At 39.9% G+C, this 19,997-nt stretch overlaps 1 protein-coding gene across 1 annotated transcript in view; it reads right to left on the bottom strand.

Moving 5' to 3' along the window:
• Positions 1-19,997, bottom strand: part of SP1 (Sp1 transcription factor) — a 28,608-nt gene that overhangs the window by 6,516 nt on the left and 2,095 nt on the right. The window contains exons 3-5 of the mRNA XM_036455053.2: positions 18,473-19,985; positions 2,705-2,873; positions 306-505 (exon numbers count right to left, since the gene is read on the bottom strand). Of these exons, the coding sequence (XP_036310946.1) occupies positions 306-505; positions 2,705-2,873; positions 18,473-19,985 (1,882 nt within the window). The remainder of the gene's footprint in view (positions 1-305; positions 506-2,704; positions 2,874-18,472; positions 19,986-19,997) is intronic.

Here is a 19,997-nt window from a genome sequence, read left to right as displayed (position 1 = left end):
AATCATCGATCAGCCACCTCCTACAGACCCCTAGTGGGGATTGAGCCCACAACCCAGGCATTGCCTCAACCAGAATCAAACCTGGGACCTTTCAGTCCACAGGCCAATGCTCCATCCACTGAGCCAAACTGGTCAGGGCTCCTTCCTTCTTAAAGGTTTTCCAGATTAACTCCAATTCCATTTATGATCCACACATTTAGTTTCAATCGTAAATTGCTCAGTATTTTTAGTTATTTCATAGGTATATTTTGTACCTTTCCATTCTGGTCTATTACTATTTCTTTCTTCTCCAAGCTCCTACTCACCTGTGTGTGTGCGTTTGTGCCTCTGCAGCTCATCCGAACGCGTGAAGCGTTTCCCACAGTATGACCAGGTACACATAAATGGTCTCTCGCCAGTGTGCCAGCGCAAGTGTGCCCGTAGGTGCGAGGTCTTGCCATATACTTTGCCACAGCCTTGAATGTGGCAAATGTGCTGTTTCTTTTTGCCAGGATCCCCAGAGGCCCTGTAAGTGAGAATACAAAGTAGTCGTCATTCTAAAGATAAAAGTGAAAATAACACAAAGTGTCAACAGCAATTACCTGACCCATTTAAAACTAACTAGAACTTTTTTTTTTTATCTTTAGTATAAAAATATAAATCTTTAGTTGATTCTGGTTCTTAATACCCAAAATTCAAGCTGTAGGTTTCCTCTCTACCAGACCTTTGCTCTTTTCTGCTTTCCTGTTCCTTAATTCAATTTTGATGTTTGAAGACATAATCATTCTCACAGTGATTTGTGAAGTCTGTGGGGCTTTTTTTTTTTTTTTTTTTTTGCAAGAAGTTAAATCTCAATACAAGCATGGGTTCAATTTCAATCAAGGGCATGTACCTACAAATAATTCAAATTTTGTTTTGGTACATTTTTTACTTTTGTGCTTATTTTTATTGGGATAAAACTTTTGATTTTGATTTTATTTTGTATTTTATTGATTTTTTACAGAGAGGGAGAGGGATAGAGAGCTAGAAACATCGACCAGCTGCCTCCAGCACACCCCCTACTGGTGTGCACATGCCCTTGACTAGAATAGAACCTGGAACTTTCACTCCCCAGGCTGTTGATCTATCCACTGAGCCAAACTGGTTTCAGCATTGTTTTTTGTTTTTTTTGTTTTTTTGTTAATCCTCTCCCAAGGATATTTTTTTCATCAATGACTTTTTAGAGATGGGGGGGTGGGGGGAGAGACACACAGAGAGAAACATCGATTAGTTGCCTCCTGCACGCATCCTGACCAAAGCTGGGGATTGAGAGCCTGCAACTGAGATACATGCCCTTGATTGAAATTGAACCCATGACCCTTACGTCCACAGGCTGACACTCTTAACCACTGAGCAAACTAGCTAGGATGGGACAGAACTTTAACAGATTTTCTTTTTCAAAGGCATTTAATCAACTGTGTAATTTCCTATTCTCTCAAAAGCAGAGACTTTCCCAGATGGAGTGGCTCAGTTGGTTGAGTGTCATCTCATGAACCAAAAGATCACCAGTTTCATTTGATTCCTGGTCAGAGCTCACACCCAGGGTGAGAATGAAGCCTGCAGCCTGGGCGTGAGCAAAGGCATCGGAACCATGTTTCTCTTATGGATGTTTCTCTGTTTCTCTCTCTCTCCCTGTCTGTTTCTCTCTCTCTCTCTTCCTCTCTCTCTCTCTTTCTGTCTTTTCTCTCCTTTCTCCTCTCTTCCTCTCACTCTAAAATCAATAAAACATTTATTTTTTTAAAAAAGTGATTTAAAAGAAAAAATAGAACTTGAAACTCTCCAGAGATAATACTATGAGAAAATTGTCAGAACTTTGTTTTGCAGGACATGTTAGGGTCCCTGATTGAAGAATTTTCTATCTGGCCGAAACCGGTTTGGCTCAGCGGATAGAGCATCAGCCTGCGGACTGAGTAAGGGGTGTGCAAGAAGCAGCTGATTGATATTTCTAACCATCTCTCTCCCTTCCTCTCTGTAAAAAAATCAATAATATATATATATATTTCTAAAAGTTTTCTATCTGAACTAAGCATTTTTGTTTATTTTGAAGGAAAATAAGACTCTAGAAAACTCTTATTCTCACAAGCCATTGTAAAAATACATTAGTGTAGCTTTTTCATTTCTTTGCAAGGCTGTTTTACAAAGCAACCTTGTTTTTGTTTTTTTAAATATATTTTATTGATTTTGTACAGAGAGGAAGGGAGAGAGATAGAGAGCCAGAAACATCGATGAGAGAGAGTCATTGATCAGCTGCCTCTTGCACACCCCCTACTGGGGATATGCCCACAACCAAGATATATGCCCTTGACTGGAATCGAACCCGGGTCCCCACAGTCCCCAAGCCGACACTCTATCCATTGAACCAAACCGGACTCAACACAAAGCAACCTTGTTAAAACCATCTCAATATACTGGTAGACATATGGTAACAATCATTAGACCAGCTGGCTCCATTTGATTTCCTTATCTCTAAGAGAAAGCAGGCACCTATTAAGGCCCAAGGTCTTAAAAGTCAATAAAAGGATCAGAGCTGGAACCAAGATCCTGTAATATGACCAATGCAATGTATTTTGTTATCTCTCATCCCTTTGCAACATTGCCAAGTCTTAAATGTTAAAATAAATAAATAAACCTCTTCTTACCTCCAAATCCTTTAAATACTCTTAAGACACTGGCTTAGTCAACTTACCTTCCTTCACTGTCTTTACAGTAGGGGCAGGTGCATGCTTCCCGCCGGGTCCTCCGACCAGCTTGTGGTTGGGGATCTGGGCTATTCTCTCCTTCCTCTCCTCCTGCTGTATCATCATGTATTCCATCACCACCAGCCCCATGGAGGCCAAGCTGAGCTCCATGATCACCTGAAAGTAAAAATAAAGAAAAGGTCAAAGTGGGAAATATGGGAGATCATCACAGTTGCAATCATCTCAGTGACTTTATTTTTTATAGCTCCATTTCTTCAAAGCTTTGAAGTCACATTCACTGATAACACCCATACTTGAAACCTCAAGAATTGTCACTGAAAATACAAAGAGCCACCTTGGTTGGCATTGCTAAATGGTTAGAGCATTGGCCCTCACACCAGAAGGTCTCATGTTTGATTCCTGGCCCTGGCCGGGATATGTGTGGGAAGCAACCAATCAACATTTCTTTCTCCCTACCATCCTCCCTTCCTCTTTCCACTCTAAAAATCAATGGAAAAAATATCCTTGGGTGAGGATTAACAAACAAACAAAAAAATACAAAGAACCAATTACATTTATGAAAGCATAGTCAATCTCATGCAATTTTTAAAATGCAAATCTATACTGGACTTTGGTAAAATTTCACCAGACTACAAGAAGTTAAAACTCTAGTAATGCATAGCATCAGCAAAGGAATGGGGAAATAGGCATTTTTATATATAGGTAGTGACACATAGAACCACCTTTTTTTAAAAAAAAATTTTTTTTTAAATATATTTTTATTGATTTTTTACAGAAAGGAAGGGAGAGAGATAGGGAGCTAGAAACGCCGATGAGAGAGAAACATCGATCAGCTGTCTCTTGCACACCCCCTACTGGGGACGTGCCCACAACCAATGCACATGCCCCTGACGGGAATCAAACCTGGGACCTTTCAGTCCACAGACCGATGCTCTCTACCACTAGCCAAACCGGTTTTGGCTAGAACAACCTTTTTGAAGGCCAACTTGGCAATATTAAAATTTTAAATGCACACCATCCAAGTAATTCCACTTTGAACCAGCAATATCCTATGGTATACAAATATATGACAACAGTGTTTTGTGTAACAGGAAAAAACTGGAAATAATCAAAATGTACACCATTGAGGCACTAAATAAATTATAACCTTATGCAATGGACATTCATTAAAAGAATGAGATAAAGATATATACTGTTACAGAAATATGTCCAACAAATCTCTTATTCATTCCCTGAGTTAAACTACTATGGAAGCAACCAAATAGAACTGATTAAAAATAAGACTTCAAGGTATTCCAAACTAGAAATCAAACAAAATGTAAGAGGGAAAACTTCCTAAAATGAACAGAAAATTGTGCAGAATATTCAGCAGGGAATAGTACCTACCTAGTATACATTACTAGAGGCCCGGTGCGCAAAATTTGTACATGGGGAGAGGGACAAGGTGTGTGTCCCTAAGCTCAGCCTGCACCCTCTCCAATCTGGATCCCTTCAAGGGATGTCTGACTGCCCCCCTCATAATCCAGGACTTCTGGCTCCCAACTGTTTGCCTGCCTGCCAACCTGATGACCCCTAACTACTCCTCTACTAGCCTGATCAACGCCTAACTGCTCCCCTGCCAGCCTGGTTGCCCCCAACTGCTCTGGTCAACAACTGCCCTCCCCTGCTGACCTGATTTCCCCAACTGCCCTTCCCTGCAGGCCATCTTGTGGCGGCCAAATTGTGTCCATATGGGGGCAGCATCTTTGACCACATTGGGGCAGCCATCTTGTGTTAGAGTGATAGTCAATTTGCATATTACTATTTTATTAGGATAAGTTTTGACACAATGAAGAGAGGGAAGAGCTAGCTATACCCTCAGGAAAGTTTGTATCCTTTTCAGAATGGTAGAAAATATAAAGCATACATACATTCTATTATGTCTTTTGGTGTTATTTGCTTTTAAAGATAAAAAGTGAAGTCACTAATTTTTGTTCTCAATAAATTAAAATAGATAATTACAAAGCTCTAGGCCAGTGTTTTTCAAACTTGTGAAACCTGAAACCCAGCCCGGCCGGCATGGTTGAGGATCAACCTATGAAACAGGTGGTCACCATTCGATTCCCAGTCAAGGCATATACCATGTTGCAGGCTCAATCCCCAGTGTGGGGCATGAAAGAGGCAGCTGATCAAGAGTCTCATCATTGATGTCTCTATCTCTTTCTCCCTCTCCCTTCCTCTTTGAAATCAATAAAAATATATCTAAAAATCAATCAAACAAACAAAAAATAAAACAAAAAACAAACAAAACTGCAATCAAAAGTAAAAAATAGCTGAAACCAGTTTGGCTCAGTGGATAGAGCGTCTGCGTGTAGACTGAAAGGTCCCAGGTTCGATTCTAGTCAAGAACATGTACCTTGGTTGCAGTCACATCCCCAGCAGGGGGTGTGCAAGAGGCAGCTGATCGATGACTCTCTCTCATAGATGTTTCTAGCTTTTTATCCCTCTCTTTTCCTCTCTGAAAAAAATCAATAAAATATATTTTAAAAAATAATATTGAATATAAACTGTAATTTAATTTAAAACAAACAAACAAGAAAAACTATGGTACAGATAAATCATTTTCTTGATCTATTTTCCAAACTAACCTAAGTTAAGAGATGCAATTCATTAACCCCCAAACTTTTCCCTTGTCCAAATCAACTGGAAAGAGGCAAACCTTTCTCCATTTTATTGAAACATAAGACTGTTAACTCAGGACAGGGCATAATTCAGAAAGAGAAACAAAGAAATACTTAAGAGATATTGGGAGAGAAACTTAGATAGTGGCATAAGTAAACACCTAAACTGCTGCCTCGCACAACAATTTCAAAACTACAACTAAAAGATAAAATAGACATCATCCAGGAAAGCTGGCTGAGTGGAAATTCTACAACTAGAAGGGAAGAGAAAAGCACACAGACTTAGAGGAGCTACAGAAGGCAGAGGTACTGAGACATTCCCACGGAGAGGGCAGGCAGCCGAGTACTCAGCTGGCTTTCTCAAGCGGGAGGCAGACAAAAGTTCCCAACTGTGCTGAACTCCAGTTCCAGACAAGGCTCTGGGGACCCAGACTCATTCAGGGAGAAACTGGACTGTCTGGCAGTGGGCAAAACTCGAGGGCGGCTTTCTCTCAAGTGGTGTGTGCAGCAATTACCGCGGGACACTAAAGCCCAGGGGCCTATTAGGGTAGGGCTGAAAGGAAACCAATGCTGTCTGCTCCGCCCCAAAACTCCGCCCCATCCCAGCTGAGAACAGAGGCTTTTGTAAGTCTTGTCTCATAAGGTTGTCTCCAGCACAGAAGTCCTCCCAGCATTGACACAGCTGATCCGCACAGCTAATTGGCCTGGAGATCAATTCCTCCCAGTGATACCAACAACAATCAAGGCTTAACTACAACAAAACTGTGGACATAGCCCACAAAGGGGTGCACCAAAAGGGTCCAACTCAGGTAACTGGGGAAGCTGAGCCACTGGGCCTAATGGAGACCTACCACACAAAGCCACTCTATCAACTCAGGGAAGCAGCCAAAATGCAGAGACAAAGAAACAAATCACAAATGAAAGAAATGGAGGAAAGCAAACTACTGGATATAGAGTTCAAAACAATGGTTATAAGGTTTTTCAAGAATTTTCTAGAAAAGGCCAACAAATTTAGTGAGACCCACTCCAATCTGGGATCCCTCTCACAATCCGGGACTGCTGGCTCCCAACCGCTTGCCTGCCTGTCAGCCTGATCATCCCCTAACCACTCCCCTGCCAGTCTGATCGACACCTTACTGCTCCCCTGCCAGCACAATTGCCCCCAAAAGCACTCCCCTGCTGGCCTGGTAGCCCCTAAATGCCCTCCCCTGCTGGTCTGGTCACCCCATACTGCCCTCCCCTGAAGACCTGGTTGCCCACAACTACCCTCCTCTGCTGGCCATCTTTGACCACATGGGGGCAGCCATCTTGTACAAGGGCGTGAGGTCAATTTGCATATCTTTTATTAAATAGAATAATACTTTGTAATTTCTCCATTTTGGTTATTACAATAAAAAAAATTTAAACTTAAGCACAAGCTGAAACCTGTTTGGCTCAGAGCATCGGCCTGTGGACTGAAGGGTCCCCTGTTCGATTCCGGTCAAGGGCATGTACCTTGGTTGCGGGCACATCCCCAGCAGCTGATCGATGACTCTCATCAATGTTTCTAACTATCTCTCTCCCTTCCTCTCTGTAAAAAAAAATCAATTAAAAAAATATATAAATAAATAAATAAAAAGTAAACTTAAGCCCAAGCTTGTGTGGCTCAGTTGGCTGAGCATTGTTCCTGGGACCAAGAAGTCACTGGTTTGCTTCCCAGTCAGGGCACATGGGCTGATTGTGGGCACAATCCTTAGTAGGGAAGTACAGGAGACAGTTGATCAATATTTCTCTCTCACATCGATGTGTGTGTCTCTCTCTCCCTCTCCCTTCCTCTCTCTTTCTTCCTCTATAATTAATTTATTTTTATTTTAGAAAGGAATTTTTTTCAATTTAAGACTTAAGTCCATTAGTTATCAAAATGTTTTCAGGAATAAGTCAAAGAACCATCAGTAATTAAGTCTAGACATGATGCTATGTTAGTGCTTTTATTAAGACAGCTCTGGGGGGGGGGGGGGGGGGGAGACGGCTCTGACTGGACATTTGACTAAAGTTTAATTACCACTACACCAAGATGCTTCTGAATAAGCTAGAGATAAGAATATCCATTGTCTGGGATGACAGGACAATTGCCATTTCTAGGGCTCAAGGGTGTCATTTAATTAATTTCAAAATGGGAAATGCTTGCCAGCAACAGCCATCTTTGCTTTCTGTGGTCTTTTATGTATGAGTAATTAAAACAAGGAGATAAGCAATTATCAGTCACTAAGAATGATTTACCTTTAAAAAACATGTTCAAACACACTGTAAATTTCAACAATTTTCCTTGTGCAATCCTAAGCAGCAATAATTCCTGTTTCAAGTGTCAACCCTTGAGATCTATTTTAAGCATCTTACTTTACAAATATTCAAGATTTAAATAATATAAAAGCAGCTGGATCAGCTACAACAGTATTATTATTATCTTTTTTTATTTATTTATTTTTTTAGCTACAACAGTATTAATGATCTTGCTCCACTAGGTTCAGAAATTTGGAAATATTGTAAGAAAACTAATCAAATAGAAATGTAATTCTGACTAAAAACGTAGTATGAAAATGTGACTTTTAAAAAATATATTTTTTTATTGATTTCAGAAGTTAAGGTGAAGGAGAGTCAGAAACATCAATAATGAGAGAAAATCATTGACCAGCTGCCTCCTGCATTCCCCACACTGGGGATCAAGCCCACAACCAGGGAATATGCCCTGACTGGGAATGGATCATGACCTCCTGATTCACTGGCTGAAGCTCAAACCACTGAGCCACACCGGCTGGGCTAAAAATGTGAATTTAAAAAATATATATTTGTTTATGGAAGCTAAACACTAAGTTTAAAAAAAAATTATTATATTTCCTCAAAAAATTAAAAACAGTCTTAGATGGTTTGGCTCAGTGGATAGAGCATTTAGGCTGGGGACTGAAGAAGCCTGGGTTAGATTCTGGTCAAGGGTACATGCCCGGGTTATGGGCTCAACCTCACTAAGGGGTGTGCAGGATGCAGCCGATCAATGATTTTCTCTCATCATTGATATTTCTATCTCTCTCTCCCTTTCCCTGCCTCTCTAAAATCAATAAAAGTATATAAAATTTTTAAATTAAAATTAAAAACAGAATTGGCATAAGATCCAGCAATCCTGCCCTAGCTGGGTCGGCTCACTGGATAGAGAGAGCATCAGCCTGGAGACGGAAGGGTCCCAGGTTCTATTCTGGTCAAAGGCATGTACCGTATTTTTCGGACCATAAGACGCACTTTTTCCCCCCCAGAAGTGGGAGGGGAAAAGTCCCTGCGTCTTATGGTCCAAATATAGCCTACACATATACTTTAAAAAAAAAGTTTTTTTACTTGCCTGGCTCTGTGTGGTCTCTGTGTGCTTGCCCGGCTCTAAAATGGTTCTAAATGCTGCTGTTTACTTTATAGGGTTGATTACATGTGTTTATGACTGTGATGTTGGGTTTTAATGCACATAAAATATTTTAGGACACTATTTGTTTCAGAATCTTTTTTTCTTCATTTCCCTTCTCTAAAAACTGGTGCGTCTTATGGTCCGGTGCATCTTATGGTCCGAAAAATACGATACCTTGGTTGCGGCACATCCCCAGTGGGGGGTGTGCATGAGGCAGCTGATCAATGCTTCTCTCTCATCGATATTTCTAACTCTCTATCCCTCCCCCTTCCTCCCTATAAAACATCAATAAAATTATGTATTTTTTTTAAAAAGATGCAGCAATCCTATTTCTGGTTATACTACTACTAGAGGCCCGGTGCACAAAATTTGTGCATGGGGTGGGGGTGGGAATATGTCCCTCGGCCCAGCCTGCACCCTCTCCAATCTGGGACATCCCTCTCACAATCCAGGACTGCTGGCTCCCAACCGCTCACCTGCCTGCCTGCCTGATCACCCCCTAACTGCTCCCCTGATGGCCTGGTTGCCCCCAACTGCCCTCCCCTGCAGACCTGATCATCTAACTGCCCTCCCTTTCAGGTCTGGTCCCTCCTAACTGTCCTCCCCTGCCGGCCATCTTGTGGCAGCCATCTTGTGTCCACATAGGGGTGGCCATCTTTTGTGTTGGAGTGATGGTCAATTTGCATATTACCTCTTTATTATATAGGCTATCCAAAATAACTGAAAGCGGTATCTCAAGGAGATATATTCACACCTAGGTTCACAGCAGCACTACCCATAATAAACAAGAGATTCTAGAAATAGCCCAAATGCAGACAGATGGGTAAAGAAAATTTTATAAAGGCATACATGGAATAGTATTCAGCCTAGAAAAGGAAGAAAATCCTATCATATACTTTAATATGTATGAACTTTGAGGGCATTACACTTAGTTGAATAAGCCAGTCACAATATTCCATGATTCTACTTAGATGACACATCTACAGTAGTCAAATCCATACAAACAGAAAGTAGAGTAAAAGTTGCAAAAGCTGAGGAGAGGAAAATGAGGACTTTAATGGGTATAGCATTTTCATTTTATGTTTTATTTTGAAACTCCTTACTTGAGGATATTTTTTCCATTGATTTTTAAAGAGAGGAAGGGAGGGGTAGAGACAGAGAGAAACATTGATGTGAGAGAGACATCAAATGGCTGCCTTCCACATGCATCCTGACTAGGGCCAGGAATCCAGCCTGCAACAGAGGTATGTGCCCTTGATTGGAATTGAACCCGAGACCCTTCAGTTGGCAGTTGACACTCAAACCACTGAATAAAACTGGTCAGGGAGCATTTCAGTTTTGTAAGATAAAAAAGTTCTGGAAATCTATTGCATAACAATGTGAATGTATATTATTTACCATGAAACTGTACACTTGAAATGGTTACAAAGGTAAGTTTTATGTTATGTGTTTTTCACAATTAGAAATTATTATTTAGCCCAGCTGGTGTGGCTGTGATTGAGCATCGACCAATAAACCAGGTTGGATTCTGGTCAGGGCACATGACTAGGTTGCAGACTTGATCCCCAATGCAGGGTGTGCAGAAGACAGCCAATCAATGATTCTCTCTCATCATTAATGTTTCTATCTTTTTCTCCCTCTCCCTTCCTCTCTGAATCAATAAAAATATTGTTTAAGCCCTAGCTGTTTTGGCTCAGTGGATAGAGCGTCAGCCTGTAGACTGAAGAGTCCCAGGTTCAATTCTGGTAAAGGGCACATACCTAGGTTGCGTGCCTGATCCCCAGTAGAGAATGTGCAGGAGGCAGCCAATTAATGGTTCTCTCTCATCATTGATATTTCTCTCTTTCCCTCTGCCTTCCTCTCTGAAATCAATAAAGATATTTTTTTTTAAGTAATCCCATATAATAAAACCCTAATATGCAAATCGACTGAATGGTAGAACCACCAGTGAAACAATCACTCATTATGACACGCACTGACCACTAGGGGGCAGACATTCAGCGCAGGAGTTGCCCCCTGGTGGTCAGTGTGCTCCCAAAGCAGAAGCGCTGCTCAGCTGACACACCCTTCCCGGCAGTCTACCAGCCAGGTGGTAGCCACTCCCTCAGTAGTCCTGCAAATCCAACCTCTAGAGCAGTGTTTTTCAACCTTTTTTGGGCAAAGGCACACTTGTTTCATGAAAAGAATCACGAGGCACACCACCATTAGAAAATGTTAAAAAATTTAACTCTGTGTCTATATTGACTATATATAAAGTAATTCTCTTGAATAGGAATCAAATAAACACAAAGAAAGTATTTTATAATTACTTTATTATGAAATATTAAGTAAACAAAATAGTGAAAAATTATAAAATTCTTGTCTTGTCTGCACCTACGGCACACCAGGCAACAGCGGTTGAAAAACGCTGAGAATCAGCCAGGCACCGACAGATCAGAGCCACTGGCCTCCTGGAAGTTGGCCTACAGCTGCTTCCCCTCCCTAGACACTCTGTAAGGAAGAAAAAATATAAAAGCGTCCACCAGGTGGCTCCCAACAATCTGCATGTCACAGGACCAATCTGGATCCCAGGCCAGCAAGAGCATCTTACCACTTGGCTGGAGGGCTGATTGCATCCCGCCCTCCCCCAAAACCCCCTTGGGACCTCACCTGTGAATGAATTTGTGCACCAGGCCTCTAGTAATTTAATAACTAAAATTTTTCATTTTAAATAACCTCCCCCCTCAATATGTAAATGCTAGAGATTTAACAACAAATATACCATTAAGTAAATTGAAATATTTATGTGATTTTTTCCCCTCTTTCCCATGCATCTGCTTTTACAACCATGAACCGAAATTTTAAGTAAAAGCATAAACAGTTAAAAAAGAAAATTAAAGACCCTAGCCAGTTTGGCTTAGTGGATAGAGTGTAGGCCTACAGACTGGAGGGTCCCAAGTTCAATTCCAATCGAGGGCACATTGCTCGGGTTGCAGGCTCAATCCCCAATAGGGAGCATGCAGGTGGCAGCCAATCAATGATTCTCTCTCATCACTGATGTGATGTTTCTCTCTCTCTCTGAAATGTGTGTGTGTGTGTGTATATACATATATATATATATATATATATATAATTTTTTTTTTTTTTTTTAAAGAAAACCAAACCAAAGAAAATTCTTCATAATATGGGAAAATTTCCAAATAGGTTTCAGGGTTATGAGCTTTTTACTTTTCCTTTTTTAACATATTTTTATTTATGCCCCACACTGGGGATCGAGCCTGTAATCCAGACATGTGCCCCTGACCAGAATCGAACCTGGGACCCTTCACTCTGGCCAATGTTCTATCCACTGAGCCATACCAGCTAGGGCATGGGCTTTTTAATTTTGCCTTCTTTAAGACAAATGGTCTGTATAAAATTAATACCCTTTCTTTCATGAGTGCAAGCAACTGCCAAAAAATTCTAAGCAGAGTACTTTCAGATACATCACTAGTAACCATATAGAACCTGGACAAAACTGGGCCCTACATAGTCTTTTTTTTTTTTTTTTTTTTTTTTTTTAAATATATTTTATAGATTTCTGAGAGGAATGGAGAGGGAGAGAGAGAAACATCAATGTGAGAGAGAGTCATTGATTGGCTGCCTCCTGCACAGTCCCTACCAGGTATCAGCCTGCAACCAGGGCATGTTCCCTAATTAGGAATCAAAAGGTGGTGACCTGCTGGTTCATATGTCAACACTCAACCACTGAACAGGGTTCTACATAGAAGACTTTAAAAGTGTTGTTAAATCATATCCACAACAGAAATAAAGGGGGGAAGGAAGGTCCTGAGATGGAAGTTATAGAAAATATGGAAAAAATAAATGGAGAGCAATAAGGACATCAGAATTGCTATAAAAATGTTTCAAACATATAAGAGGAAAAAATAAGAACTGTAAAAAACCTTCCTAATTGTCAAAAGGGAGGGTTTATACATAACCACACTCCCAATATGACTGATTAATTATGTCTTTAATTTCTCTTTTGCCATCTTGTTCCTCTCTTCATTATCATTGATTATACTTTACTTAGAGATTAAATAAATTCAAATTAACTCATCTGGTTAAAACAAATTCTGGTTCATAACAAAAGTTTACAAAGAAGTTGTTGATTAACCATCCCTTTTTCACCTTTTTCCCCCAATTATCTGTCTTAGGCTACAATTGCCAGTAACGCCTTAAAACTGAATTAGGGGGGCAATGGAAAGATATGTACACATATAATACCTTAATAAACAACAAAAACACAAAAACAAACAAACAAAACTGAATTGGGAGGGTGGGGGGTAGAGGGTGTCAAGTCCATTCTACTAGATAGAAGTGGATTGGAGTAGACAGGATCTTGATTTGAAGTAAAAAAAAAATAAAAAAAAATGTGTTTCTAAATTTTGTCAGTGGTTTTTGGAAGTCATTGAATCTTTCTACATCTTGGGTTAAGTCTGAATAAGGGTACTGGAAGGGATAAAGGTTTCCAGATCTAGCAACTATCAGTTTAACTGCTATTACCATGGCTAGTCTGGTTTAATTTTATTAGGTTTGCAAAGCGCTATAACTTTTAAGCGATCAAAACAGGGTCAATTCAATGAAAAACATATTGAATAATTTTAAAAGACCCATCTCAATAGCATTTAACCTTAGGTTATTAGCAACATTTGCTTGCCTATGAAAACCATTTAAAATAATTTTCCAGAGATGTAAACACTAACTTAATTCTCTCATCTCTCAAAGGGCAAATCTTTGTCGTGACCTAGTTATATTTTAACTTCTTCCTTCAAATTGTTAAATATTTTTTTATTTTGGACATAGATACATCACAAGAAGGAGGATTTCGTGTAAATTAGATAGGCACATCCAAACTTGCTGAACAAGTATTACTGCCTAGTTTCATAAACCATTCAGTTTTAAAAACATTAGACCAAAAGTACAAATTCAAATTATAAACTCAAATTTGAACCAACTCTGCAAAATACTTTCTACATAAATTTTTCAGGTCTTTTAAGGAGAACAATTCTAAAAAAACTAGGGTAATCCTAACAATATAGTCATAGTTGAGCAAGTAACTGTTAAAATAATCCTTCTACACAACAGGACCTGTATGTCAAATGCTAGAGAAACGAATAATATTATTGTGACACACCTTCTGCAAGAAATATGAAAAATATGCTTGTTTTTCATTTAAATAAAATTTTCAACTATTATGTAGTTTACGGACACGCAAAACAAAAAATTTACAAAAAACATTACTTATATAAAACTTTTCTATATTCATCTTACATCTTAAACCATTTTCAAACCCAACAAAACAATTCGAAGCACAAAATGATGAGAGCTAAATTATTAGTGGTAACATTTACATACTACTTTACAAAGTGGAACAATTAAAAGAAAAGGGAGCTATGAGAACTGAACAGATACTAAAGTTTTCTCAAACACTAGACACTCTTGTGCTCTTGTTATTTAATTAAGAACTAAAATGGCCACATTACACAATGCAATATGATTTAACAATGACGTCATTTACCGAAAGCTACTGGAATGAATAAATAGGAGCAAGGGAAAAGGTCTAAAGACTGTCTTCTCAGTCTTTTCAGATCTGAGTTTTAAAGGAGACCTTTTCTACTTAAAATCATTTAAAAAGTACTAACATCACCTTAAGAAACAAATATAATATTTGATAAAGCAAGCAAATGATGCAGAAACATTTGACATATTTGATAAAGTGTATTATTTTAAAACAGGAAATTCTCTTGTATGACCTTTTCACTAGAACAATTCTCAACACATTTAAATCATCCAAATCTACTTATCACTAATGTTCAAATGCACTAGGCTAAAATACAAGTTTTTAACAAATTAGGTCTCAGCAATCTGACCCCAAGTTTAGTGACACTGTTGGCAAACCAACTCTAGTATCACGTTCAACTTAACTTCTAAGAGAAGACATTTTCCTGACCCCGATAAAACCAAACAGATGTGAATTTTTTATTTTTAGTGCCTGAAATTTGCTTCTTGAGTGAATTATAGACATCAAGGAAGTATGTTCTATTCTCCTGCCAAAACCCTGCACTCTTTATTAGGCCGAACTCCCACGAAGTCACCCAAACTCAGTCTTTGAAAGCCAGCCCCCACTCAACCTGGGTTAACAGTTTTCAGGTCTCAGCAGTTATTGGGGAAAAAACCCTAAAGCTTTAAAGTGAAAAAACAAAAACAAGATCTATGAGTGTGACTACAAAATGAGAGGAAAGGGTGTTGGGGGGAAAAAAAGAAAAAGCTGCTAACTTTAAAAATAAAGCAAAAACTAAGCCCATCAATCATTTCACTGTCTAGAAACTAAACTTAGTTTACTGGGTGGTCCCTTTCTCACTACCACTCAGCAGGGGCAGGGCCAGGAAAAACACAGGAATACAAAGGTGCTGGTTTGTTTCTAAGTTTGTGCCTTTGCCTGTGTATTCAGCAAACAGAAGTAAACAAGAATAGAAGTCAACAGGAGAGCTTAGAAATTTTTAAAGATTCTTTTACTTTTTAATAAGAAATGTAAACAAACCAAGTGAACACCATGGAAGCTTTAGTCTTTCACAACTATGTTATTTATCAGCCTATTCTATTCTACTACATTATACTGCCAACAGGTTGAGTTTTTCTAGTAAAATAACTATATACCAGAAAAGGTAAAATGAGACACTGCAGCTTCTAGGCAACAGCTGAACAGCACTAAACGTCAAGGAAATAATTTTATTACCTTTCATTAAGAATGAAGTCAGTCCTGACAGGTTTGGCTCAGTGGATAGAGCGTCAGCCTGTGGACTCAAGGGTCCCAGGTTCGATTCTGGTCAAGGGCATGTACCTTGTTGTGGGCACATACCCAGTGTGTGTGTGTGAGGGGGTGCATGAGGCAGCTAATCGATGTTTCTCTCTCATCCATGTTTCTGACTATCCCTCTTCCTTCCTCTCTAAAAACTCAATAAAGTATTAAAAAAAAAAAAAAAATGAAGTCAGATCAACTGAAGAGAAAAAAATGTTGCACAAGTATGACTAACCAGAGAGGAAACCATATCTTCAGAAACCACTATTAATGAAGCAAAGAACTTCAATTCTCACAAAATGGCCTTTCAGTGCCTCATCTAATTACTAGTGAATGTCAAGCTGCTGCTACCTTACAGAAAGGCATGAATTTTCTTGAGCTCAGAGACCATCTATAACAGCTAGGTAGCCCTATCCTATGACACATTAAATGGCAGACTTCCCCAGAGCATGATTTAGCATTGAGTGCCTCATAACTACTCCTTAGAGCTTAAGTAATAAACCTTTTAGAAATTGCAGGGATCCAAATTATTATTAATGGGAACAATTCCACAGCTTTGCTTTCCTATGAAGAGCAAACTACTAGATATAACCTGGGAGCTAAGAGAAAACAAACATACTAATGTAGATTAACCAAAAAGTATCTAATTTTCCAGGCTGTTAGTTTCCGTTTTTTATTAAACTTTCCTCATAATTTTTAGTCTATAAAATACTTGCCAGCTCTAGAGCATTAAATTTCAAAGGAGCAAAAGCTACACATTCTTAACAAACTAAAGGATTTTTCTAAAGTCCAGACTTATAACAGGTAATGAAATGCCCTAGGAGAATTAACCACAAGCTCAAGCTCTGGCTATAGTCTCATCACTTAAAAGTGCTTTTTAATATCTCAATGTCCTTACCGAGAAAATAAAGCAATTTACAGATGATTTCTTAGGTCACTTCCAATTGTAACTTTCTAGTCTAAGATCACTAAGAAAATTACTGTCTTGATAAAGCTCAAAATACAGTCCTTGTAAATACACCTTAAGAATGTAAAAAAGTTAGGGAACTTGATCCCCCAACCCAGATTTTCCAAACCTTCAGAAGGCAGGAAATATGGCTGGCTGCCTATTTGTTATTCTCACTTATATAAGAACCAATTTAAATGGAATGACATGCTATAATAAAAGTAAGCATTTCATACACCTATCTATATTCCAATAGAACTAGAAGTTCAATGGCATTAAATAATTCCCCTTAATTTTTATATATCATGCCAGAATATAAAAACATATTTATATATCATTTTATCATGCTTTAGTAGAGATTAGCAAACTTGTGATGGGATTTAAAATGATACATTCTAAATAGACTGTCAACTTTTTAAATAGATATGACATAAATTTCAAATTAACCAATTTGAAATTCACTTAGTTCAAAGTGAATGACTGAATATTGTAGTCAACTGATTCAATACACATTCTTATACATACCTCTTTCCAAAAGTCTATTTTTCCCTTCAATATTCTCCTTATTCCTAATTCCTCGCAACTCCACCTTCCTACTCCATTCCAGGCCTCACTTCCCTTCTCTCCCCTTCTTCCTCAACCATACACTATTTTCATAGCAGTCTAAGAAGTGGTTCTCTTATCTAGGAAATATCAGAATCATCTAGGAAGCTTATTAAAAATATACATTAGAGGCAAGGGGAGGTGGATGGACTCTACTTTTAAGGTAAGTAGGAGTTAAAAAAAAATAAAAAATTAAACCTTGAGTAACCAGCTTGCGCAGGGTAGAACATCCTGATTAACTAAAGATTATGCCAAAGCCGGTTTGGCTCAGTGGTAGAGCGTCGGTCTGCAGACTGAAAGGTACCAGGTTTGATTCCAGTCAAGGGCATGTACATTGGTTGTGGGCACATTCCCGGTAGGGGGTATGCAAGAGGCAGCTGGTCGATGTTTCTCTCTCATCGACGTTTCTAGCTATCTCTCTCCCTTCCTCTTTGTAAAATATCAATAAAATATATTTTAAAAAATAAAAAATAAAAAAAATAAAGATTAACCAGAGAACTTATTTTGTAGAAAAAAAATCCTTCTGGAACCCATCATGTCACTATCCCCCTCACTTAGGAGTTACAATTCTTCATGAGAAATATCTGATGATTTAATAACTGACCTATAAATAAGTCAAGTTTATAATCAATTCTTATCCTACACAAGAGTGGACTGAAAGGCTAAATAAAGCCCTCAAGCTAAGAATGATTTTACATTTTTCACAGGCTTGTAAAAAACAAACCAAAAAAAATATGATTAAGACCATATATAGCCCTTGCCCCAGCTGTTTTGCTCAGTAGATAGAGCCCCGGCCTGTGGACTGAAGGGTCTTGGGTTGATTACAGTCAAGGGCATATGCCCAGGCTGCAGGCTCAATCGCCAGTAGGGGGCGGGCAGGGGCAGCCAATCAGTAATTCTCATCATTGATGTTTCTCTCCTCCCTTCCTTTCTGAAATCAATAAAAACGTTAAAAAAAGAAGACCATATATAGCCCTAAAATAAACACTATTACTAGGCCTAAAATAATATGTACTATCACACCCTTTACAGAAAATGTTTGCAGATCCTTATTCTGTAGTATTAAAAGCACTGGAGGTACAGATTTCAGGGACATTGCCCAGAAGTGCTCCTTTCTCATCAGGTTAACTGGGGGGGAAATTTTCTGTTAAATCAGTTCCAAATAGAATCATTGCTATTTTTCTAACTGACTTGCCTAAATGATTAGCCCTTAAGAAAGTTACTCCCTTCTTTGGAATCAACAGTTTCAGCTGAGATGCTACTTAGCTGTGAATCTAAATGCAAAAAAATTTGAAGCCTTACCTGGGGCATTTGCAATAGTCAAGGGCAGGCTTGGAAGCTGGTGCACCTGGATTCCTGAAGCACCCAAAGCACTGAGGTTAATAGTCTGGAGACCAGGCATGGAGGATAGTTGAGCGGCATTCACAGTGACCGTGCCCGCAGGGATAGAGGCAGCTGAGGCTATGGGTGTAAGGGTGGTATTGCTGCTGCTGGTCTGCCCCAGGGAAACACCCTGCATTGGGGCCAAGGTGATTGTCTGGGCCTGTGGGTTTTGAACTTGGAGGTTCTGCAGCTGAAGAGTCTGCCAACTGACCTGTCCATTGGGCCCCACTGTTGGTGTCCGGATGATGATGGGACCAGAGTTTGGAACAGCCTGAAGCTGAAGGTTCTGGAGGGTTTCCTGGGAGATAGCTTGAGTTGTAAAGGTCTGCCCTGACAATGGTGCTGCTTGAAGAGCCTGGAGGGTCTGTCCCCCTTGAACTAATTGAGGCTGGATAAGAATTTGTTGTTGCTGGGACTGTTGGTTTTGTTCTCCCTCTTTTTGCTGACTTGTTTGCAGTGAACCTCCAGATGTCTGGTTCTGCTGGATATTCAGAGTATCAGATCCCTGTAGCCCACTAACCCTCTGGGATGTCTGTCCTTGAGAGTTGGTCCCTGCTGATCCGCTGGTGGTAAAGTTCATAATTCCCATGTTGCTGGTGGTAGTAGTTGTTGAATAGCTATTGGCATTGGTGAAAAAGGAGCTGGAACTGGCTTGTGATGATACCAAACTGGCAGAACTAATGGCAGTCCCTGAGGTGACGGGCTGTGAGCCACTCTCCTGGGACCCAGAGCTGCTGATCGTGACTGCCTGAGAGCTAGGAGTCAAAGTAGCTGCAGAAACGCTGTTAACAGGTAGCAAGGTGATATTCCCATTCAGGGCCACCGGCACATTGGTCACATACTGAGTCTGTCCCGAGAGGACGTTATTAGCCAGGCCTTGGAGGGGGACAGCCTGCTGGAGTAGATTTGGCATAGCAGCAATGATGTTGCCTCCACTTCCTCGATTTGTGATGATCTGTTGGTTTGCACCTGGTATAATCTGTATTTGACCAGAACCGTCCTGCTGCACTTGGGCCCCAGTGGTAGCAAATTGCAGCTGTTGCCCATCAACGGTCTGGAACTGTGGGATTACTTGATACTGAATATTAGGCATCACACCAGGTAATCCTGTCAGGACTTGCTGGTTCTGTAAGTTGGAGGTGGCAGCCACAACATACTGCCCACCAGAGACGGTACGATTCTTGGAAGACTCACTGCCATTGCTGCCATTGGTACTGCTGCCACTCTGTTCCTTTGAGGTAGGAGTAGCCCCAGAGGAGGAAGAGATGATCTGCCAGCCGTTGGCACCCTGTGAGAGTTGTGTGGCTGTGAGGTCAAGCTCACTGGTGCCCCCTGACTGGCTTGGGCCCTGGGAGTTGTTGCTGTTTTCATTGGGTGATTCAATTCTGCTGCAAGTGGCTGCCAACAGAGCCAAAGGGGATGGCTGGGATTCCTAGCCAAAAAA

This window comes from Pipistrellus kuhlii, unplaced genomic scaffold, assembly GCF_014108245.1.
Source record: "Pipistrellus kuhlii isolate mPipKuh1 unplaced genomic scaffold, mPipKuh1.p scaffold_m20_p_3, whole genome shotgun sequence".
Classification (NCBI taxonomy): domain Eukaryota; kingdom Metazoa; phylum Chordata; class Mammalia; order Chiroptera; family Vespertilionidae; genus Pipistrellus; species Pipistrellus kuhlii.
The sequence above is the reverse complement of the archived record's forward strand: the minus strand, read 5'-3'. Positions and strand labels throughout refer to the sequence as shown.